The following is a 22,042-nucleotide window of genomic DNA, read 5'->3' as shown; positions in this document are numbered from 1 at the left end:
TTTGGATGGGAGAATACACATGTGCATTCCCCTTCGGGGATGGGGCCACTCTGGGAAGAGCAGAAGGTTCCAAGTCCCCTCCCTGGCAGCATCTCCAAGATTGGCCTGAGGGAGACTCCTGCCTGAAACCTTGGAGAGGCTGCTGCCAGTCTGGGTAAACAGTACTGAGCTAGATGGACCAAGGGTCTGGCTCGGTACATGGCAGCATCCTATCGATAGAAGACCATTTGGGATCTTAGGTAGCCCGTCCCGTCCCCCCTTAAGCTGCAACAAAGAAATGTATGATATAGATGTAATATTTTTCCAACAGGAAGACTTGGATTGGCATCACATCAGCCTTGGCTCTGCTGCTTGTGCTCAGCGTGATAGGAAATGTAAGGTTCCTCTTCTGCAGCTCCCGAGAGGAACGCAAGCGTGGCGGATATACCTACTACCCGCTGCAGGACATGAATGGGGAGGCCGGCCACGATTGTCCATGGGACAAGGAAGACCAAGTGGAGGACCCCTGCGCCCCACCTCAGCCTGTGTCAGCAACGCTGTTCTTACAAGAGAAGCCAGAAGACGCTCTCCGTGGCTCAGATGTTTGGGCACCATAGCTGAACATTCTGGAGGTCTTCCAGTGCAGAACCTGGCTGCTTCTCTTACGGGCCTGTGCTCTCTGAAACGGGCCGCTGTCCTCACAAGTAGGTCTACCCAGGGGAAAGGAGCCTAGGAGATCCTAGGGTGACGATCTGATATTTTGGTTCCTGAGGTGGAAAATCCAGCTGCTGACCTCTGGTGGGGGAAAACTAATACGGACCTAAGACTGCCTTATGCAAGGTCTGGAATGCCGCCTTGGCAACGCCAGGGTTATGCTGCTAAGCATCTAGGCTATTCCCTTATCAGCTTTTGTCCTAAAGAAGCATGCAAAAATGTGAAACACACACTGGAACAGAGAACTGCATTCCAGCAGGCCTCTCCGTGAACGTTTTAGACATCTGAAATGTCTTGTCTGCACCAGCTAAACAGATAGCAACATTTTCTAGGTGGATTGATGGGGATTTAGGGGACGCTGAGACTCCTCCTGCTGCCAAATTAGGAATGTTGGAGAGACAGGCTGCTGGGCTTTCAGTCTGAGAGCGCCCACCAACGCAGCCTTTTAAGTTGATCTAGCTTCAGGTGCCTTTTTAAGGATGCGGAGACAAGTGAGAGGTGGCTTATTACCATGTAATATTTGACAAAGGCAAAACCTCACGTAGAAAGAATGGATTTCTTAACCTCTTTCCCCTTATTGTAATTTTTTTTTAAAAATGGTCATCTGTGCCATCTATCTGAGCCCCATGAGTTAACCAAGGTTTGTTTAATGACTACTAGCCAAGAGGGCTCTTTTAAAAAATAGTCTAGTGATGGTGGCTAAATAGAGCCTCCAGATTCAGGAGCAGTGTGCCTCTTCATTCCAGATGCAAACAAGGGATAGCCATCACACCAAGTGGAAACAATATCAAACCTACATAGATCTGTGGATGGGTCTAGCCCAGTGGGTACTTATTTTCTTCTTCGTTTGCTATATGAACTGCTTTGAACGTTGCTTTTGTTTTAAAAGCAATGTGTAAATACTGTATTCTTAATCATAATGAAGTTGACTCTTAGGCCTTAATGAAGATGGCTTAGGCCTTTAACTTATCACATCAGAAGTTTTAAGTATTTTGAAAGATGTAGATTTACTTCAAGAAGGTCAGCAGCCTTCCAGTTAATTTATTTTAAAGTTTTTAGGCCTGTCTGAGCCAGAATATTTAAATCTCTTGGTTCCCTTCACACCTCTTTTTGTACTGACTGCCAAAGACTGCGGGTTGTGCCACACTTGAACCATGTGTCTATGTATATATTTCGGAATCTATTTTATTACCTCTAATAACTTTTATGAAAGGCTTGAACAAACCTGGTCTGAAGGAATCAGCTTTTTATTGGGTATATCCAGTTTTGTATTCCTGGAATCATCCTTTGATCAGTGGTGAGTTAGTGGGCAAAGAAGGGAAAACATGGTAATTTCATGCCAGGATAGGGGGAAATGTGTCTCCTTCACCTTTCTGCTAAGAGGAAACAGTATTCCTAGCTTAACCTGCAGTATCTGATAAATAGAGGGGAATTATTTCATTCCCTTTCTGCTTCTGAAGCTTTAAGGTAAGATCTTAAGATCACATCCTCCTCTTGCTGTATTATGTATGTCTTTGTCTTGACCTTTTTTAAAGCTAGAAAAATCAATCTAGATAGTTTCCATTACAAAAATAACCTACAAATTAATCCTACATGTTCCCACTGGCAAGAGAACATCTGCTGTGAATGTTTAATGCTGTGAATGTGTAAATGTTTAGTGCCATACTTACCAAAAATTCATCAATACCAATCAGAATTCTTAGATATAGCTTCTGATTCCATTACTGGAAAAGTGATACCATGCCCGATTCCTTGGAATTGCCCACTCACACGACTCATTCCCCTGGCTAAAGGGCTGTATGCACACACATATATTCACCCACCCTCTTACTGAAAAATGCAGGGATCAAAAAGGTGCATAAAAACACACTTGTTTATTAGGAATCAAAACTTAAACACAAGCAGACCAGTTTTCTTCTCTTCCAGCTTGTAATAAATTACAAATAACAAAAGCAATGCAGTTGTGTGTGTTGTTGATACAGTCTAATTCTGAGAGGGAAATATTAGTTATTTCCCTGTCAGTTGATGTCCAGTTTCCATTTTACCAGCTCTCTACCCTACTACCAATGCATTCTTTGTTTAAAAAACACACAATTTTTCACTATAAAATATTCCTTAAATAAATCTTCTAATCAGAAAGGCAACTTTGTGCTCACAAGATCTGGTCCCAGTGGCCATCCTGTATCTGCTGAGCATAGTTAATTTTGTTTCCATATCTGGGCTGCTGAGAGAATTCAGCAAACTGGGGGGAAAGAGCTGGGAATCTCTTCTGACTTACAAATTCTCAACACCACTTAGATAAGATGCAACTATCAAAATGAAAATTGGTTGGGTTGTTTTTTTTGAAGAACAAGAGTTTAATCTTGTTTCTTGCACTGTTTCTCAAGGGAGATTCCAAAAGGGTGATTCTGTTACTTGGCTTTGTCACTGTCCTGGGGTCAGGGATACTTCTATGAAAAAGCCAACGAGTTTGAGGATTGCTCACCCTCAAGTCCACACGAGGACAGAGCCATGACCCAGTCCAGGAGGGAACTTTCTAAGTAAACCACCTGTGATCCCATTTAGAAAAGGTGGCCAAGAATGCTCCCTGTCCATGCCGAGGAAACCAGGAAGACTAATAAATTAGCTACTGGCATTGTTATCAGGGATCAGGGGAAAAGATCATACTTCTAACCATCCCCATAAATGTCAAGTAACACCTACATCTGAGGGACACTCAAAATAGCTTCTCTGCCTCAGTTCCAATCAAGAGAGTTACCCTATTGAGCCAAGATGATCTTGAGTTTTGGGGAGGGGGAATCTAGCCAAGAGTCCAAATCCTGGATCACCCCCAGTATGGTGATTTCCAGGCAAGTAATCCAGGGTCTGTGAATCAAGAAGAGGTGTGTCTGAAACCAAGCAAGCCAGGAGACGTCTGTCCCCCATGCAAAAGCTGGCCCTCAACTCCTGCATTGTCGTCAGTTGCCATCAGCCATTTCTACCCCAAACATCGGAAGCATATTCTCGAAAGCCATGGAACAGTCCCGTGTCGGGTCTAATGGGGCATCTCCAGAGCTCCTGGGCACGACCAGAAGTTCTCGGAGCTCAAACGGGGCAAAGTGAGGAGTTCCGAGCGGCCACCATGCTGGTATCCTTCGAGCAGGCGAGTGAGAGAGCTGGGTTCATCTGCTCTGGACCTCCCACACCAGGATCTCGTTATAGGAAGCTGTGAAGAGGCGCCTCCCGGAGGGGGTGAAGCGGCAGAGGCCGACGGCATCGTCTTGGCCGGCGTAGTCCTGTTCTGTCTTTGCTGTGCGGTCAATCAGCCTCAGCAGGTGCTCTGTGGGGGTAAGCAAAGCTAGAGGCCAAGACTGGCTTTTCTGTAGGAGAGCCCAGGAAAAAGTGCAGTCCTCCACACTGGGTAAGTCATTCACTTCCTGAGAACCTCAGCCAAGGCTGGTTTGGGGGTATTCTGACAGGAGGGGGGAGGACTAGGACACACCTACAAGAATATGACAGCAGCCTACTGAGATCGGGCCCATGGCCTCCATAGTCCAGCATCCTGTTTCACACAGTGACTTGCTAGATGCCTCTGAGAAGCCCACAGGCAAGAACTGAGGGCATGCCCTCTCTCCTGCCTCAGAGCCAAGATGCCTCTCAATACCAGTTGCCGGGGAGCAACAGCAGGAGAGAGGGCTGGCCTTCATCTCTTGACTGTGGGCTTGTCAGAGGTGGGTAACTGGGGGAAACAGGAGGCTGGACTAGAATGGCCTTGGACCTGATCCAGCAGAGCTGTCCTGATGTAGCAACCTCTGCTGGAGGAAGCACAATACCTGGTGCCCCTTAGCTTGCTCCTTGTCTAGGAGCTACCCTCCTGCAGGGTCTTCAGAGATCAGCCCTGGCTGTCTATGTGCTGAACAAACACCCAGACTCACCGTTGAAGCCAACAGCCAGGACGCAGGCAGCAGGAGACAAACTCAGCGACGTGGCAAAGTAAGGCAGGGGGACCTTCTCCACAACCTGCACACAAGCAAGGAGAAGTTCCGACATGTTAGATCCAAAGGATTGGATCCCAAAATAACTTGTTCTGGAGCCGATCTCAGACAAGTGACCGAGGAAAACCGTAGGCACCTGTTTCTGCAGCAGGCTGTAGAACAAGACCTCCTTCTGCAGCCCAAAGCCCATGTAGACGATTGTGCTTTTATCCCAAGGGCAAAAGGCTGCCAGGCTGGGAGGCAGAGGGCTGGGTACCTAGGAGAGGAAATGCAAGAGGGGAAGTCACAACCAGCTGTGTGTACGTTGGAGCAAATCCATTCCATGTTCGGAGACTGGAATGAATTGTGCAAAGTCTGGTGAACTGACACACTATTTACCAAATCTGAGATTTCGGCCCCGATGAGGGAAGCACCTTCCCTCCCCAAGGACTACAAGTCTCACTCGGCAGAACCTCTTTAAGCATTGAGTGGAAATTAACCCACCATTTGCAAAAAATGAAGACTTTAAAAATGAGGACTAGGAGCTTTTCTTTTGTAACCAAACGGAGAACTTGCATTCTGTTGCAAAATTCTTTGCTTCTGATATTGCAATCACACTTCTTCCTAGATTGCCTATAAGGCCACTGAAAAAGAAAGGTACATTGGTACTCACCGTGAAGGTGTCTTCTGGCTGGTGTAGAAGAGGTCACCCAAGCTTGGGATTACATCCCCCCCACATGCTCCAAAAGGCAGGAAGTAGTCATACTTGAAGATCCTTAACCCAGTGCATGTGGGCGGATCTCCTCAGTGCTTAAAACAGCTCAAGCTACGGAATGAAAACCACAGAACACAACACAGAATATACAACAATATACAAACAATAATGCGGAGAAAGACAGAAAAACTGTCCCCCTACAACCAGATCATCAGCTCCAGCCTAACACAACCCGGGGGGGCCTTGGGTGACCTCTTCTACACCAGCCAGAAGACACCTTCACGGTGAGTACCAATGTACCTTTCTCGGCTGGTGTAGGAGGTCACCCAAGCTTGGGACATACCACAGCACCAACCACGGGAGGGAAAATACCCAAGCTGGAGCTATTGACCCAGAAGGACCTGTTGCAGGACCCTCCGACCAAATGCTGTTCTGGCAGCTTCATGTTCATCCAACTTGTAATGCCTTGAAACTTCTTGCAAATAGAAAACTTCAGAAGGCTGAGCTGAAATATCTCCCGGGTGTCTAGCTTTCTACTTAAAGGGAGGTGCTTTACTTTTTAAAAAAATGCAACTTCAAAGGTTATACCCCACCCAAAGTCTGAAATGGTACAGTCCCGTTTAACCTTCTCCACCCCAAGGTTTTTATGTACAGAGATCGCACCTGCCACCTGGTATTGGAGGAACCCTCAGTCCTGTGAGCCCCAGTGTCTGCAGCCGGAAATGTTACAACCCAGACAGGTTTACCACCTCAGTGAGGACTAGCAACATTGCTGCAGTCTGTCAGGCATGGCATGGAGATATACAGAACCAACCAGAAAGGGCGGGGGGGGGCAGTATCGTGCGATGCAATGCCAAAATGGAATAACCTGATACTGCTATGCAAATACAATCAAAATAGCATATGTGTTACAGTATGTTACAACATCTTTCAATCTTGCAATAAAATATATTTTGTTAAGAACAATCATGATGGTCTATGCTGGATTAAATACTGCCGGAGATATCCCAGTCCCTCAGCAGCAATTCTCATTCCAGACCTCTCCATTTTCACTGGTTTTAGATAAAAAATTGCTGACAGGTTTCTGCTTATCCCTCCACAACCACAAAGGCTAAATGCTAAATTATCATCTTATTATTGTTATTATCATTATTATTTTAATATTCTTGTATTGCTGGTCTACGACCGAAATAAAGTTTTTACACCTTTCTGCTTCTGCAGCAACCCGAGACGGAAGGAAATGGCACTTACTTCATCTAGGGATCTGGCATCCATCAGAGTCACAATGTACTCAGAAGGTCCCACGAAGGCCAGGAGATGTCCGTCGGCGCTGATCGACAAGGCATCGGGCCCGTGGTCAGCATCTTGTACCACCACATTAGCTGGGGAGTGAGGCAGACAGTTGTTCAATGAGAGGAAACAAAGGAGGGGAGGAAATCTATCAAGTCACCCTAAACAAGAGCCTCCCCATCTCCGGCAACTTTTAAAAAGGCACTGAAGACACATTTATTCACCCAGGCTTTGAATTAGATTGATAGTTCTAATAGTTTTAATATTGGGTTTTAAATGTTTGCAATGATCTCAATTGCCAATTGATTTAATGTTGTAGATGATTTCAATGGTAAACCGCCCAGAGATGCAAGTTTTGGACGGTACAGAAATATTTAAAATAAAATAAAGTAAATAAAAATGACTTGAGCAAAGGGTTTGCATGAAGGTCAACTCGTGAAAAGAGACACAGAGTGTATTTGCACCAACGCCATTCGCATGAGGAAACCCACAGAGACCACCTTGTGCAGGAAAATCAGGGCAAAGCTCCGTAATAGGAACTTCTTTCCATGCCCCCTCTCTGTTAGGAAGCAAACATAAGAGCAGTGGGCCAAACTGTGCCCCACTCAGGGGAAGGGCTGCAGTGCAAAAAGGAAGATTTAGATCTCCCTTCCTCCCTCCCTCTCTGATCCAAGACTCTAACCAGTATATGCCACAACACCCCTCTAGATTTCCATTCTTCCGTTCTGCCATCTAGGGACTTCCACCGACAGGCTGGAAGAAGATGGCCTCAAGAGGCAAGGATCTTACCCAGAACTCGGACGATGTGACTTTTCTGGACAGCACAATTATAAAGAGCCAGGGTCCCACGAGCGCAGCAACTGTACATGAAATTGCCGTCTGGGGAGAAGATCAGCCCCGTGATTGAGTCGTGGTGTTGCCTAGAGGACACCGAAAAGGGGGAAAGAAAGCTAGGCACAACGGAGAAGTGACTATGAAGGTTGAAACCAATGCAACAGTCCACACATTGATTGCAAAGTAATTGCTTAGGACCTCATCAGTTGAGGCCTGGTTCCTTAAACAGCAGGTGAGGTGATTGACCTGCCTGGACTGACCCATTTCAGATTTTTTTTTTCCAGGCTTCACCATCAAGCCTGAAAAAAGGAATCAGGCAGGTTTACACAGTGTGTCTTTTCCAGTTTCCCACCAGAGGCGAATAGCCACCTACATCCCTAACAGGGGTTCCCAAACAAAAGCCACTGTGGCAGGGAATGATGGGAGTTGTAGTCCAACATCATCTGGGGACCCTCGATCCAGAAGGAACCTCCCATTTCAAATGACCATCGCCAACTCCCGTCATTTTGGATTCATACACACAAAAATATTCAGGACCTGAACTCCGAGACAAACGTACTTGTGTTCCTCAAGCAGCTTTGAGGCAGCTAAGCTGATGGTCCTCACCACGCCGGTATCGAAGCCACAAGCAAAGATCTGTTGCGAGGGGTGAAAAGCCACAGTGCGTGGCATTTCGTCCGAGGCAGTGAATTCATACAGCTGTTGGGGATAGATGTGCATTCCGATTAGACAGAAGGCAACCAACAGGCAGACGCCAAAGAGTTGAGCTGAAGTTCAGAGGAGCAAGGGGCAAATAATGCCTTGATTACAGGTGGCCCTCGTTATCCACGGTGCCGTCACCCACAGTTTTGCGTATCTGCCGTCAGGCAATTGAGACCTAACCTCGTTATATGTTGCTTGGAAGCGGGGTGGGTGGGTAAAATTTTGCCAATCCACAGTTTCTAGGTGGCCGGAAATGACCTCCAAGGTCATTTCTGGCCACCATTTTGCTGAACGGAGCCATTTTGTGGCTCTTTTGTAAAATAAACAATTTTTAAAATCCCTCCCCCACCCCATGATTTTTCACAGAAAACCTCCAGAACTGGGCGTTTGCTGGCGGAGGGGCATTGCTGGAGACCTGGAGAGCATGACACGGTACGTTCTTGCTCTTACGATTGCCTTTTAAGCCTCTCTTTTAGCTCCAGGAACCTAACCCCCCCAATTCCCATTCACTCAAGATCTCGTTATATGTGGTTGCGTTATCCACGGTTGTAGGCGAGAACTGAACAAAATTGTTTTTAGGAAGCCAACATGAATCTGCATACATTTTGAGAGGCCTAAACGGCAACTATCAATATTTATATACCACTTCTCACTGCAGCTTACACAGAACAAACAAATAAAATGGTTCCGTGTTCCAACAAGGCTCACTATATCTATCACAAACCAACACAGACCACCCCAAATATAAAGTAGATACCAGCAACAACCACTGGAAGAATGCTGTGCTGGAATTGAATGGGGCTATTCACTCTCCTCCAGCTAAACGTTCTCCCCCAGAAGAGAAAGGTAAAGCTGTGCCATCGAGTCGGTGTCGACTCCTGGTGCCCACAGAGCCCTGTGGTTGTCTTTGGTAGAACACAGGTGGGGTTGACCATTGCCTCCTCCCGTGCCTTTCAGCATCTTCCTATCTCGCTGCTGCCCAATATAGGTATTTCCCATAGTCTGGGAACCCTGTGGATCCTGTGTCCACTGGCTTCTCAAATGCCATTTCCATCTATGTGCAATTCACACACTGAGAGCAATGTTTTGGATGCCAGCTGTTAGCTAGGCACATTATTACTCCTATTCCTATTTAACGGTGAATGCAAGAGAGAGTCCCTCTCCATCCATCGAGCTTTCTGTGGATTCTCTCCAACATATTTTTGCATTGACCTCTGGTCGTAGGAGAGAGTGCAGTCTTGAGAGTTAGGCAGAATGTTTCAGCCTGATGAAGGGTTAGAGAATGTGTCATTCATCCTTTTAAAGCCAGGGCTCCATCTTGGACACACAGACAAAGGGTCCTTTGAGCATGCACAGAGTTCTTTTCTCGCTGCACCACCACCACACCACCCTATTGGCCACCAGCCACCACGGTCAGAGGCTTGTATAAAGGAATAACAAGAATAGCACTTTTATTCTCAATCCCCTTCCTAATGACCCTAATGGTGAAAATTGGCACATGTTTGTAGTAGTAGTAATTGCAGCCTTGGGGGTAGATTCTGGCCAAGCAGTGCCCCTTCAGATGGGAATGGGGGGCCAGAAACACATTTGGAAGGCCCCCTTTTCATCCCTGAAATGTCGGAAGGTGTGTTTTTCAGGAAGCATCAGGGCAAGTGAGATGTCCCTCTAGATGGTGAAGGCAGACCCACTTGTCCATGGAGTCCTCTTTGGAAGAGACACCACTCCAAGAAGGAGGCCGTTGTATTTGGGACCCAGAAAAGGAGGACTCCTCCTTGGATCCTGTGGGGTTCACAGCAGCAAAGAAGGGAGTCTTGCAGGTGGGAAGGGTCTCCCAGGAGGGATTTGGGAGGGTGCCCCTCTAGCCATGGTGGGGAAGATGGAGGCCTCTCATGGGGGACAGGGATGTGGCCGGAAAGGGAGAGACCCCCAGAAGAACCGCAGGGGCCCCAGAGTTCCAAGGAGGGTCCTCGACCTCAGAGGACCAACGGCCGTTGAGTTGGCAGTTAACTGGTGATGCGGCCCCCTTTGTGACATCACCCGTCGCTACGGGATACTGGGGCAGGATTCATCGCTGACTCCCTTGAATGCATGTGAGAGTGAAAGAGAGAGGGTGTTTGAGAGAGTGTCTGTGGCCGCGAAAGGTATTTAGAGAGTGATTGGGCGCGATTGAGAGAGTGAAAGAGGGAGAGATTGAGTGTGAGACTGAGATTAAAGATCAGAGAGCTCTTCAGAGAGAAGCGGGGATTTATTTGGGGTAGGGAGGGGGAGGGTTTGTTGTTGGGGTTAACTGTTGGGGTTCGGGGTTGTTTGGGATAGGGAGGGGGAGGCGGTTGGGCAGGGTTCGTCGTTGTTTCTACTTGTTGCTGTTGGTTGTTAGTCTTAGGTTAGGTTTAGGTTAGGGTTCAAGTCCGTAACTGGAGTACAGCCACGAGCCTGTGGATCATGTGAGTATTGACTGATTCATTTCCAGTCTAAACCATCTTATTGGAGAAGCTATTTTATATATATATATATATATATATATATATATATATATATATATATATATATACACACACTCCACTATAAATGATTAATTGGTTTTATATTTTAATGTTTTATATTTGCTGAAAGTTTGTTTTAGCTTTTCATGTAAATGATTAATTGGTTTTATATTTTAATGTTTTATATTTGCTGAAAGTGTGTTTTAGTTTTTCATGTAAATGTATTGTACTATTTGGTCAAAGACCGTAAATAAATAAATACAGATAAATACAAATTTATCAAAGCACTTTTAAAAAAGTTTTAGCCCAAGGCCTGAGAAGACAGGTGTGTCTAAAGGGATTTGGGGGAGGCAGCCAGAGATGCAGGAGCTCCTCTGTGGACCGGGAGCCCATTCCCAAGCCGGTCCGGGGCAGCCCCAGAGAAGGCCTGGCCCCACACGGCCCCTTCTCCAGCACCCACTCCCTGCCTGCGTCTCTCCTCAACTCAGGAGCCCAGGAGGGATTCGCCATTCTTTAATGGGCAAGCTCTCCAGCCTGCCAAGGGTTGGGAGATCTCCCTTCTGCACCTCCCCAGCCCAGAGCTGTGCCCCGGATTCCCAAAGGGGCTGGGCCCAAGCCAGCAGCCAGCTGCCCCAAGAGCCACCTCGCTGACTGAAGAGGGCTAGCCGTCTTGGGCTCCTGGCATCCCCCTCCTGGCGGCCATGCAGGGTTTCCCCGCCCCCTGGGTCCCCCCTATCCCACGCCCACCTTTCTGCCCAAAGGTCTCGTTCTCATGCTCTGCCTGCTCTCTTCTAGGCTGCGCAGGCTCCGAGCCCTCCTGGCTAGGCGGTCCAGCCGAGTGGCCCCCCTGGCCGCCCCAGGGGAGTCTGCAGCCTCCAGGCCAGCTGCCCCCCGGAGGTGGTGGGTCCTGTGCGGCCGCACCAACCGGGTGGGCCCTGCTCCTTCGCTGCCACTGGTTGGGGGCTGCAGCCGGCCAGAGCCAGCCGAGCCCCCTGTTGAGGATGCTGGAGGTGAGGAGGGGCCCCAGTTGGCCGGGGGGGGGGGAGGCAAGGGGGCGGCCGGGCTGGTAAGGGGCCCCACTCACTCTCCTGCCTTCTCCACCTCTTCCTGCAGCTCCAACACCCAGCAGCCTCATCAAGGCCAGGCTCCGCCTTGTGGATAAGGCCAGACCGGAAAGTGAAGAAGAAGGGAAGGTATGGAGAGACCCCCTCCCAGAACCCCCCCAGGGAAGCCCAGAGCCGTGTCCAGGGGGGTGGGGTACCAAGGGACGGCAGGGCGGCTCACATGAAAGGGGGCCTGCCATCCAAGGGGCATCCTGCCCCACTTCACGGCCCCATTGTTTTCCCCTTCCAGGACCGGAGGGACCGGGTCACGTTCCTGAAGACCCTGATCGAGGCCTGCAGGAACAGCCTCCAGAGAGGGGAACGCCGCCTTGCCTTCTCAAAGGGTTTGGCAGCCCAGGCCGTGCTGGTGAGTGGTTGGCAGCTGGGGGGCGGAGGCCTGGATGGGGGGGGAGTGGGGTGGAGGCAGCCCTTGGAACAGAGCCAAGCCCAGCGGGGCAGGGGGGTGGAGCTGGGGCAGGTCTAGGGGAGCCCCCCCCCATGGATCGGGGTGACTTTCGCCTCCCTCTCTCTGTTCCCTCCCAGGAGGAGATGGAGTATACCTGGGAGGACCCCCTGCCTCCCTACCTCTTCTCCCTCTGCGCGGAGGCTCTCACCTTGCTGAGGTACGTGGGGGACGGGAGGGGTCTGGAGAGGGAGATGTGGGGTGGCCAATGGTGGGAGGATGTTTGGGAGGGAAGTCCAATGTAGGGAAGAGGCAGTGTGGGACCCGGGGGGGGGGGACATGGAAAGGGACCAGCCCCTTGGTCCTCCACCCCCTTGGCCCCAGAAGGTGTCATTGAGGACTCCCTCCTCTGGGCAGACGGCTTGAGTGCCACAGGATCCGGCCCCCTTCTCCTGCCCTGAGTCCTGGGGAAGCCTTGGATCGGGGCACTGAGGGAGGGGGCGGAATCTCCCCCCTCAGCCCTTTCCTGGACCGCCTTCTCCCCCCGCCCCAGCGGGATTTCTCATCGTTCCCCTTTCCTTGACAGTCGGATGAAGCCCTGCTTCTGCCAGAGCAGGGAACATAAAATCATCTCCGGCTGCCTGTTCTGGATGAGCGTGATGCCAGAGCAAGGGCCACAGCAAGACCAGGAGGTGAGTATGGAGGGAGACCCCACCCCACCCTGCCCCACTGCTGCCCTCCTAGGCAAGGACCCTGGCTGGGGGGGTCTGGATCCCCCAAGATGGGCAGAGGGCAAGCGGGGCTCTTTGGAGGCCCAGTGGTGCCTTTCCCCTCCCTGAGGGGGGCTGCGACCCCCTCCAGCCTCCAGAAGCCACACTCTGGCTCCCTTTCTCCCTCTCAGGACCTGTTTCTGCCACCTGAGGAGGCCCTGCAGGGCCTGCTCAGAGCCCTCCTTTCTCAAAGGCCCAGCCTGGAGCACCTCATCCATATCACTGAGGTAGGTAAGGTGGCGTCTCCCAGCCACGGAGGGACCATCCCCTGGTCCAGTTGGGGTCAGCAGGCTCCTCTGCCCTTCCTGGTTGTGGGTAGGGGTAGGGTCAAGCATGTCGGCGGATAAGGCCTCGACTCCCTCCCGGTGGGCAGCGTTCAGATGTGCAGCCCCGTCCTGGCACCCTGAGCAGCCAGGGAAGGGTATTCCATAGGCGGGCCCCCACCCCGAAGAGACCCTCCCCCCCACTCGGCTCACCTGAGCTGGGAGGGAGGGGGCATAAGAAGCTCCCTGGTAATTTGGGTAGCTCATTCGTGAGGACGACGTAGAAATGTTGGCGAGAACCACCTTGGAGATCTTTCTCTGTCTTGGGTCCCCGTTCTCAGCAGCCAGGCAAGGGGGCTGCTGGTGTGAGGATTTCGACCACGGCTGTGGCATTCTGAGGGACCTTTTCATCCTGCAGGCCATTAATAGTGAGGTGGAAACCAAAGACGAGCAGGAGGAGGCGGTGGCAGAAAGGGCTGGCTGTTTGCTGCTTGATCTGGCGACTGGGCCGCCCTTCTACTTTGAGGTAGGTATCCCCTTGGGTCCGGCATCCTCCAGTCCCCCCTCCTCCAGCTTCAGGGTCCCCAGAAGAGCTCTGACAGGCCTTCGTCCTCTCTCTCTCTCTCTCTCTCTCTCTCTCTCTCTCTCTCTCCAGGCAGAGAAGATTAAGCCCCTGCTGCCCTTTGCGGTTCTTCAGGTGTGGAGGATGGCAGCCCAGGCCAAAGACCAAGACAGCACTTCATCTAGTGAAGGTAGCATCCATCCCCATGGAAACGGGGCAGACAGAGCTCCCTCCCTGCTCTGGGCCTAGGCAGAGCTCCCTCTGGGCCCTCTGTGGGTCTCCGAGGACCCCACATGCTCCTCCACCCTTGCCTCCAAGTGCCCTCCCCAGAGAAAGTGCCTTCGCTTCCCAATCCAGCCCTAGGGGGAACATGGCGCTCCCTGAGGAAGGCCTTGTGGCCAAACTGCAGCTGGGGAAGCCGTTTCTCTTGTTTCCTTTGGGAATTCCATCCCAGAACCTGCCTCCATTTCTCGGGGATGGGGAGGGTCCTCTGCCCCTTTCCCAAACCAAGCCGTGCTCTCATGAATTCTCTTGTCTTCTCTCCCAAACAGAGGACCTGCTCCAAGATGTTGAGTTCTGGGATGACTGAGGGCAATCAGCTCATGGACACTGGACAAGCTTGTGGCCAAAATCAGGTGGGGATGCCATTTCTCTTGCTCCCTTTGGGAACGCCAGCCCAGAATCTGCCGCCATTTCTCAGGGATGGGGAGGTTCCTCTGCCCTTTTCCCAAGCCCTGCTCTCATTGCAGATGCTCCAGGGCCTCTGTATGGAAGAGAAAGAGGGAGGAGCTGGAGGAGCTTACTCCCCTCCTGACCTCTCTGGCCCAGAGCCCTTGCCATCAACATAGAGGATTCCCTCTAAGAATTTCTTTGCCTGATAAGGCAAGGGCATGTGCTGTTGAGACCGTGACCTCGTTCCCACAGCTGGCCCCCACGGATTCATCCACACAGCGTCATCTCATCTTCTTTCCCAACCCATGGACTTCTTCCTGGCGAGGAATGTGGTTTTTACTTCCATCCATGTTGTTGGTTAGAGGAAGTTACAGCCCTACATTCAAGAACGGGAAACAAGAAGTGCCCGAGAAACAGCCCACACGGTCCATAGAAGGGAGAGAGAAATCTAAGCAAGCAAAAATCCAAAAATATTCTAAAAAACAGGAATGAGTAAGTCTTTTCAGTTCCTTTAGAACCTCGAATACATTTGTTCCTCTGGCAGACATCTCACCAGGGAGAACTATTTCTGACTCTATCCCTAAATTAGGTTCTGTAACTGAGAGAATGGAAGCACCAAATAATAATGCTGAGATCGGGATATCCTTGCCCACAGCAAACAATTCTCAAGCACAAGTAGGAGGCTCTCTAGAGGCTTTGTTTAACAATGCAGATTCATCGTCTATCTTGAGGGACTCTCCAGATCCTTCTGGATTAGATACTGCTACAAATGAGGTTTATGACCAAGTTAGATCTGCTTTTTCAGGTTCATCTGCCTCCTTCTGCCTCTTGACAGCTGAAACAGTGATAATCATCAGTCAGGTTTCTAATCAATCGGAAACAATTTAAAGGATTTGAAAGGATCAAGGGAGAGAGGGAAGCACCAAATGATCCTACTGATTTAATTCTAAAACCATCATACTTGCTGCAGGGGGGAAGAGATTTCTCCCTTAAAACCACCGGTGTCGAAAAACCAGAGAAATGATAGAAACATTCTTCAACAGTGATGCTAAAGGAGGAATTGACACAATTCTCTGAAGCAAGACCCCAAGTTAGATCTGCATTTTCAGGTTCATCTGCCTCCTTCTGCCTCTTGACAGCTGAAACAGTGATAATCATCAGTCAGGTTTCTAATCAATCGGAAACAATTTAAAGGATTTGAAAGGATCAAGGGAGAGAGGGAAGCACCAAATGATCCTACTGATTTTATTTTAAAACCATCATACTTGCTGCAGGGGGGAAGAGATTTCTCCCTTAAAACCACCGGTGTCGAAAAACCAGAGAAATGATAGAAACATTCTTCAATAGTGATGCTAAAGGAGGAATTGACACAATTCTCTGAAGCAAGACCCCAAGTCAATTTCTTAGATCTAAAGTCTCATCGGCCATAGGTGGATAGAATTTTCAAAATTGGGATCATCTGGATCCCATCCATGAACATCACAAAGTGATCCTTGACCCGGAGTTTATGAAACAGGCAACATGACTACTGCTTGAAAAGGATTGTGAGGCCCCTGGTTTTAGGCTGATTGAATGTGAAGAAGCTCTACGGAGTAATGAAGTGAAACAGGTTAAATCAGAAGGTCACCCTGTGGTTGAAATTGGTGACCAAAATGTGTGTCTTCTTGACTCATTTACAGTGGGTATTGGAAAGAATCACCCCCTTTGATAGACCTTAAATTCTGGTTCCCTTACATCCTGAAATGAAAACACAAAGAAAATTCCCTTCACCAGCTGTACTTATCCAATGCAACCTATAACATCCAACTGAAAAACATCACAATTACAGTCCAGAAACAGTGTCAGAAATAAAAAACAAGAATTACTGAGATTGAAAAAGGATCACCCCCCCAATGTCAATATTTTGCTGAACCACCTTTTGCTTTAATAACAGCCTTGAGTCTGTTGGGATACTTCTCTATCAACCTTGCACATCTAGACGGAGCAATATTTGCCCACTCCTCCATACAGAACTGTTCAAGTTCGGTCACATTGGATGGTAGGTGTTGGTGGACTGCTATCTTCAAATCTCTCCACAGATTTTCTATGGGATTTAGGTCTGGGCTCTGACTGGGCCACATGAGGACGTTCACTTTCTTCTCCTACAGCCACTGTGTGGTCAATTTTGCTGTGTGCTTCGGATCGTTGTCATGTTGAAAGGTGAATCTTCTGCCCATCCTCAACTGTCTGGCAGAGGGTAGCAGGTTTTCTTCCAGAATCTGACGGTATTTTGCCCCATCCATTTTTCCTTCTACCCTAACGAGAGCCCCAGTCCCTGAGGCAGAGAAACACCCCCACAACAGGATGCTGCCACCTCCATGCTTCACTGTAGGTATGGTGTGTTGTGGATGGTGAGCTGCGTTGGATTTACACCAGTGGTACTGTCAGTTGAGGCCAAATAGTTCAATCTTGGTCTCATCGGACCATAAGACCTTTTTCCATTTGGCATCAGAATCTTCAAGGTGCCTTCTGGCAAAGCTCAAACGAGCTTTAATGTGGCCTTTCTTGAGAACTGGCTTTCTCCTTGAGACCCTCCCGAACAAGCCACTTTTTTTCCACATGTTCACTGAACCCTTTAAGTTCAACACCATTGGAAAGACAGCATTTGTGGTCTCAACCTTCGTTTGAGGCAATGGAGGTGATTCTGTTGGATTGAATGGACTCCCTCTGTCAATTACAAGTTCAGAAGAACCAGCACCCAATAGAGAAGGAACTGCAATTCATCATTTGGACGTAATTAAGTGACATGTAACATCTGTGAGATCTGAAAGGCTTTTGTCTTTGATAACATGGAGTATGGCTGGTTGGAGGTCTAAGATTAAGGATGTCTCCTTGATGGAATCGATTTCAGATTCTGATTTTGTGATGCTCCAGGGAACATGGTTGGATGAAGAGCTTAGTCTAGATGGTGTTATCTCTCTCTCTCTCCCTGAATGCTGTTCCAGGCGTAGGGAGAGGAAGATGATGTGGTGGGTGAAGCTGGTTGGTCTCCACTGCTCTTCAAGCAACATTTGCTCTTAGCAAAAATATGTCATTTGTCCCTACAATCAGACTCTGTGCCAGAGGACTGGGAAGTAGTTAACAAAAAAGGACCCGGTGGTGGGGGGACCTGGAAAACTACAGGCCGGTTAGCTTAACTACTGTGTTGGGTAAATTGATGGAAAGCAGGCTTAAGAGCAAAATTGGTTAAGCACCTAGAAGAACAGGCCTTGCTGAACCAGCCTGGCTTCTGCAAGGGCAAGTCTTGCCTCACTAACGTTTTGGAGCTATTTGAGAGTGTCAACAGCATGTGGATAAAGGTGATCTGGTTGACATAATGTACTGGGGCTTAGCGGTCATGGGATAAGGGGAAAGGTTCATGTGTGGATTGGTAACTGGTAGGGCTGGGAAAGACCCCTGTCTGAAAACCTTGGAGAAGCCACTGCCAGTCAGTGTAGACAATACTGAGCGAGATGGACCAAGGGTCTGACTCCGTGTACGCCAGCTTCCTATGTTCCTATGTCACTTAAGCCTGGTTTTAATCAGTTACTGTTGTGTAAACCTACAGTCCCTTGAACACACCCTGGCAAATGAGTGTCATCTTTTCCAGTCTCTTCTCTGACTCTCTTTCCAGAAAGCCAGTGTCTCCTGAAGGCTGGTCTCAAGGAGGAATTCATCTTCAGAGAGTAAGCTGTGCATTCTTGCTTGTTGTGCTTAATTGCTCCAGCTTCCAGTGTTCTGGAGTCTCCTGTACCATAGCAGTTTTAAAAGCGGGAGGAGTCTTAAAAGCCAGTTAAAATCTCAGCTTCCTGGATGTTCTGTTACATCATAAATGGGTTCCAGAGCTTGACCTGGAAGCCCTCAATGCAGCAGCATCTCTGCTAAATCTAAGCAGGTCTGGGTCTAGAGATCCTTGGTCCGGTGGTAGCAAGCATTAATTGTCCCACTTTGCTAAGCAGGGTCCACCCTGATTTGGATGGGAGAATACACATGTGCATTCCCCTTCGGGGATGGGGCCACTCTGGGAAGAGCAGAAGGTTCCAAGTCCCCTCCCTGGCAGCATCTCCAAGATTGGCCTGAGGGAGACTCCTGCCTGAAACCTTGGAGAGGCTGCTGCCAGTCTGGGTAAACAGTACTGAGCTAGATGGACCAAGGGTCTGGCTCGGTACATGGCAGCATCCTATCGATAGAAGACCATTTGGGATCTTAGGTAGCCCGTCCCGTCCCCCCTTAAGCTGCAACAAAGAAATGTATGATATAGATGTAATATTTTTCCAACAGGAAGACTTGGATTGGCATCACATCAGCCTTGGCTCTGCTGCTTGTGCTCAGCGTGATAGGAAATGTAAGGTTCCTCTTCTGCAGCTCCCGAGAGGAACGCAAGCGTGGCGGATATACCTACTACCCGCTGCAGGACATGAATGGGGAGGCCGGCCACGATTGTCCATGGGACAAGGAAGACCAAGTGGAGGACCCCTGCGCCCCACCTCAGCCTGTGTCAGCAACGCTGTTCTTACAAGAGAAGCCAGAAGACGCTCTCCGTGGCTCAGATGTTTGGGCACCATAGCTGAACATTCTGGAGGTCTTCCAGTGCAGAACCTGGCTGCTTCTCTTACGGGCCTGTGCTCTCTGAAACGGGCCGCTGTCCTCACAAGTAGGTCTACCCAGGGGAAAGGAGCCTAGGAGATCCTAGGGTGACGATCTGATATTTTGGTTCCTGAGGTGGAAAATCCAGCTGCTGACCTCTGGTGGGGGAAAACTAATACGGACCTAAGACTGCCTTATGCAAGGTCTGGAATGCCGCCTTGGCAACGCCAGGGTTATGCTGCTAAGCATCTAGGCTATTCCCTTATCAGCTTTTGTCCTAAAGAAGCATGCAAAAATGTGAAACACACACTGGAACAGAGAACTGCATTCCAGCAGGCCTCTCCGTGAACGTTTTAGACATCTGAAATGTCTTGTCTGCACCAGCTAAACAGATAGCAACATTTTCTAGGTGGATTGATGGGGATTTAGGGGACGCTGAGACTCCTCCTGCTGCCAAATTAGGAATGTTGGAGAGACAGGCTGCTGGGCTTTCAGTCTGAGAGCGCCCACCAACGCAGCCTTTTAAGTTGATCTAGCTTCAGGTGCCTTTTTAAGGATGCGGAGACAAGTGAGAGGTGGCTTATTACCATGTAATATTTGACAAAGGCAAAACCTCACGTAGAAAGAATGGATTTCTTAACCTCTTTCCCCTTATTGTAATTTTTTTTTAAAAATGGTCATCTGTGCCATCTATCTGAGCCCCATGAGTTAACCAAGGTTTGTTTAATGACTACTAGCCAAGAGGGCTCTTTTAAAAAATAGTCTAGTGATGGTGGCTAAATAGAGCCTCCAGATTCAGGAGCAGTGTGCCTCTTCATTCCAGATGCAAACAAGGGATAGCCATCACACCAAGTGGAAACAATATCAAACCTACATAGATCTGTGGATGGGTCTAGCCCAGTGGGTACTTATTTTCTTCTTCGTTTGCTATATGAACTGCTTTGAACGTTGCTTTTGTTTTAAAAGCAATGTGTAAATACTGTATTCTTAATCATAATGAAGTTGACTCTTAGGCCTTAATGAAGATGGCTTAGGCCTTTAACTTATCACATCAGAAGTTTTAAGTATTTTGAAAGATGTAGATTTACTTCAAGAAGGTCAGCAGCCTTCCAGTTAATTTATTTTAAAGTTTTTAGGCCTGTCTGAGCCAGAATATTTAAATCTCTTGGTTCCCTTCACACCTCTTTTTGTACTGACTGCCAAAGACTGCGGGTTGTGCCACACTTGAACCATGTGTCTATGTATATATTTCGGAATCTATTTTATTACCTCTAATAACTTTTATGAAAGGCTTGAACAAACCTGGTCTGAAGGAATCAGCTTTTTATTGGGTATATCCAGTTTTGTATTCCTGGAATCATCCTTTGATCAGTGGTGAGTTAGTGGGCAAAGAAGGGAAAACATGGTAATTTCATGCCAGGATAGGGGGAAATGTGTCTCCTTCACCTTTCTGCTAAGAGGAAACAGTATTCCTAGCTTAACCTGCAGTATCTGATAAATAGAGGGGAATTATTTCATTCCCTTTCTGCTTCTGAAGCTTTAAGGTAAGATCTTAAGATCACATCCTCCTCTTGCTGTATTATGTATGTCTTTGTCTTGACCTTTTTTAAAGCTAGAAAAATCAATCTAGATAGTTTCCATTACAAAAATAACCTACAAATTAATCCTACATGTTCCCACTGGCAAGAGAACATCTGCTGTGAATGTTTAATGCTGTGAATGTGTAAATGTTTAGTGCCATACTTACCAAAAATTCATCAATACCAATCAGAATTCTTAGATATAGCTTCTGATTCCATTACTGGAAAAGTGATACCATGCCCGATTCCTTGGAATTGCCCACTCACACGACTCATTCCCCTGGCTAAAGGGCTGTATGCACACACATATATTCACCCACCCTCTTACTGAAAAATGCAGGGATCAAAAAGGTGCATAAAAACACACTTGTTTATTAGGAATCAAAACTTAAACACAAGCAGACCAGTTTTCTTCTCTTCCAGCTTGTAATAAATTACAAATAACAAAAGCAATGCAGTTGTGTGTGTTGTTGATACAGTCTAATTCTGAGAGGGAAATATTAGTTATTTCCCTGTCAGTTGATGTCCAGTTTCCATTTTACCAGCTCTCTACCCTACTACCAATGCATTCTTTGTTTAAAAAACACACAATTTTTCACTATAAAATATTCCTTAAATAAATCTTCTAATCAGAAAGGCAACTTTGTGCTCACAAGATCTGGTCCCAGTGGCCATCCTGTATCTGCTGAGCATAGTTAATTTTGTTTCCATATCTGGGCTGCTGAGAGAATTCAGCAAACTGGGGGGAAAGAGCTGGGAATCTCTTCTGACTTACAAATTCTCAACACCACTTAGATAAGATGCAACTATCAAAATGAAAATTGGTTGGGTTGTTTTTTTTGAAGAACAAGAGTTTAATCTTGTTTCTTGCACTGTTTCTCAAGGGAGATTCCAAAAGGGTGATTCTGTTACTTGGCTTTGTCACTGTCCTGGGGTCAGGGATACTTCTATGAAAAAGCCAACGAGTTTGAGGATTGCTCACCCTCAAGTCCACACGAGGACAGAGCCATGACCCAGTCCAGGAGGGAACTTTCTAAGTAAACCACCTGTGATCCCATTTAGAAAAGGTGGCCAAGAATGCTCCCTGTCCATGCCGAGGAAACCAGGAAGACTAATAAATTAGCTACTGGCATTGTTATCAGGGATCAGGGGAAAAGATCATACTTCTAACCATCCCCATAAATGTCAAGTAACACCTACATCTGAGGGACACTCAAAATAGCTTCTCTGCCTCAGTTCCAATCAAGAGAGTTACCCTATTGAGCCAAGATGATCTTGAGTTTTGGGGAGGGGGAATCTAGCCAAGAGTCCAAATCCTGGATCACCCCCAGTATGGTGATTTCCAGGCAAGTAATCCAGGGTCTGTGAATCAAGAAGAGGTGTGTCTGAAACCAAGCAAGCCAGGAGACGTCTG

At 48.2% G+C, this 22,042-nt stretch overlaps 3 protein-coding genes across 18 annotated transcripts in view; 2 read left to right on the top strand and 1 right to left on the bottom strand.

Moving 5' to 3' along the window:
* Positions 1-2,745, top strand: part of LOC128336802 (uncharacterized) — a 10,617-nt gene extending 7,872 nt beyond the window's left edge. For all 3 annotated transcript variants that reach the window (XR_008312092.1, XR_008312091.1, XR_008312090.1), the window contains exon 11: positions 311-2,745. The gene's annotated coding sequence lies outside the window, so the exon portion shown is untranslated. The remainder of the gene's footprint in view (positions 1-310) is intronic.
* Positions 2,549-13,176, bottom strand: LOC128336808 (WD repeat-containing protein 90-like). 8 transcript variants are annotated; one of them, XM_053277008.1, is made up of 8 exons: positions 13,156-13,176; positions 8,045-8,184; positions 7,441-7,571; positions 6,613-6,743; positions 5,151-5,290; positions 4,804-4,923; positions 4,608-4,692; positions 3,876-4,012 (listed from the first exon to the last, which is right to left on the bottom strand). In XM_053277008.1, the coding sequence occupies exons 1-7, from the start codon at positions 13,162-13,164 to the stop codon at positions 4,650-4,652; spliced, it is 714 nt and encodes a 237-aa protein (XP_053132983.1). In that variant the 5' UTR covers positions 13,165-13,176; the 3' UTR covers positions 3,876-4,012; positions 4,608-4,649. The 8 variants fall into 8 exon arrangements, with proteins under 8 accessions (XP_053132980.1, XP_053132983.1, XP_053132979.1 ...); XM_053277004.1 differs by lacking the exon at positions 13,156-13,176 and adding an exon at positions 12,388-12,867; XM_053277007.1 differs by lacking the exon at positions 13,156-13,176 and adding an exon at positions 11,955-12,435.
* On the top strand, positions 10,503-22,042 carry LOC128336799 (uncharacterized). Of its 7 annotated transcripts, none has more exons than XR_008312085.1 (11): positions 11,424-11,680; positions 11,784-11,863; positions 12,024-12,140; positions 12,317-12,396; positions 12,763-12,868; positions 13,078-13,173; positions 13,628-13,735; positions 13,865-13,961; positions 14,323-14,935; positions 18,096-18,147; positions 18,743-22,042. XR_008312085.1 is itself a non-coding variant. In XM_053276976.1 (10 exons), coding segments are annotated over exons 1-10 (939 nt in total). In that variant the 5' UTR covers positions 10,503-10,629; the 3' UTR covers positions 14,361-18,084. The 7 variants fall into 7 exon arrangements, 4 of the variants coding, with proteins under 4 accessions (XP_053132951.1, XP_053132950.1, XP_053132949.1 ...); XR_008312086.1 differs by having other exon boundaries at positions 14,323-14,406; positions 18,743-22,041; XR_008312087.1 differs by having other exon boundaries at positions 14,323-14,406; positions 18,072-18,147; positions 18,743-22,041.

The sequence above is a fragment of the Hemicordylus capensis genome, chromosome 13, assembly GCF_027244095.1.
Source record: "Hemicordylus capensis ecotype Gifberg chromosome 13, rHemCap1.1.pri, whole genome shotgun sequence".
Lineage (NCBI taxonomy): Eukaryota > Metazoa > Chordata > Lepidosauria > Squamata > Cordylidae > Hemicordylus > Hemicordylus capensis.
Note: the sequence above shows the minus strand (reverse complement) of the source record. Positions and strands in the feature narration are given on the sequence as shown.

Bases quoted from the DNA above. Each gene is read 5' to 3' on its own strand.
- LOC128336799 (XM_053276975.1), top strand. From the start codon at position 11,443: ATGCTCTGCCTGCTCTCTTCTAGGCTGCGCAGGCTCCGAGCCCTCCTG. The intron at 11,864-12,023 runs GTATGGAGAGAC...TTCCCCTTCCAG, and splicing joins AAAGTGAAGAAGAAGGGAAG to GACCGGAGGGACCGGGTCAC. The intron at 12,869-13,077 runs GTGAGTATGGAG...TCTCCCTCTCAG, and splicing joins GGCCACAGCAAGACCAGGAG to GACCTGTTTCTGCCACCTGA.
- LOC128336808 (XM_053277004.1), bottom strand. From the start codon at position 12,570: ATGACACCTTCTGGGGCCAAGGGGGTGGAGGACCAAGGGGCTGGTCCC. The intron at 5,291-6,612 runs GTAAGTGCCATT...TTTCTTTTTCAG, and splicing joins ATGCCAGATCCCTAGATGAA to TGGCCTTATAGGCAATCTAG. The intron at 4,693-4,803 runs GTGCCTACGGTT...GCTTGTGTGCAG, and splicing joins ACAGCCTGCTGCAGAAACAG to GTTGTGGAGAAGGTCCCCCT.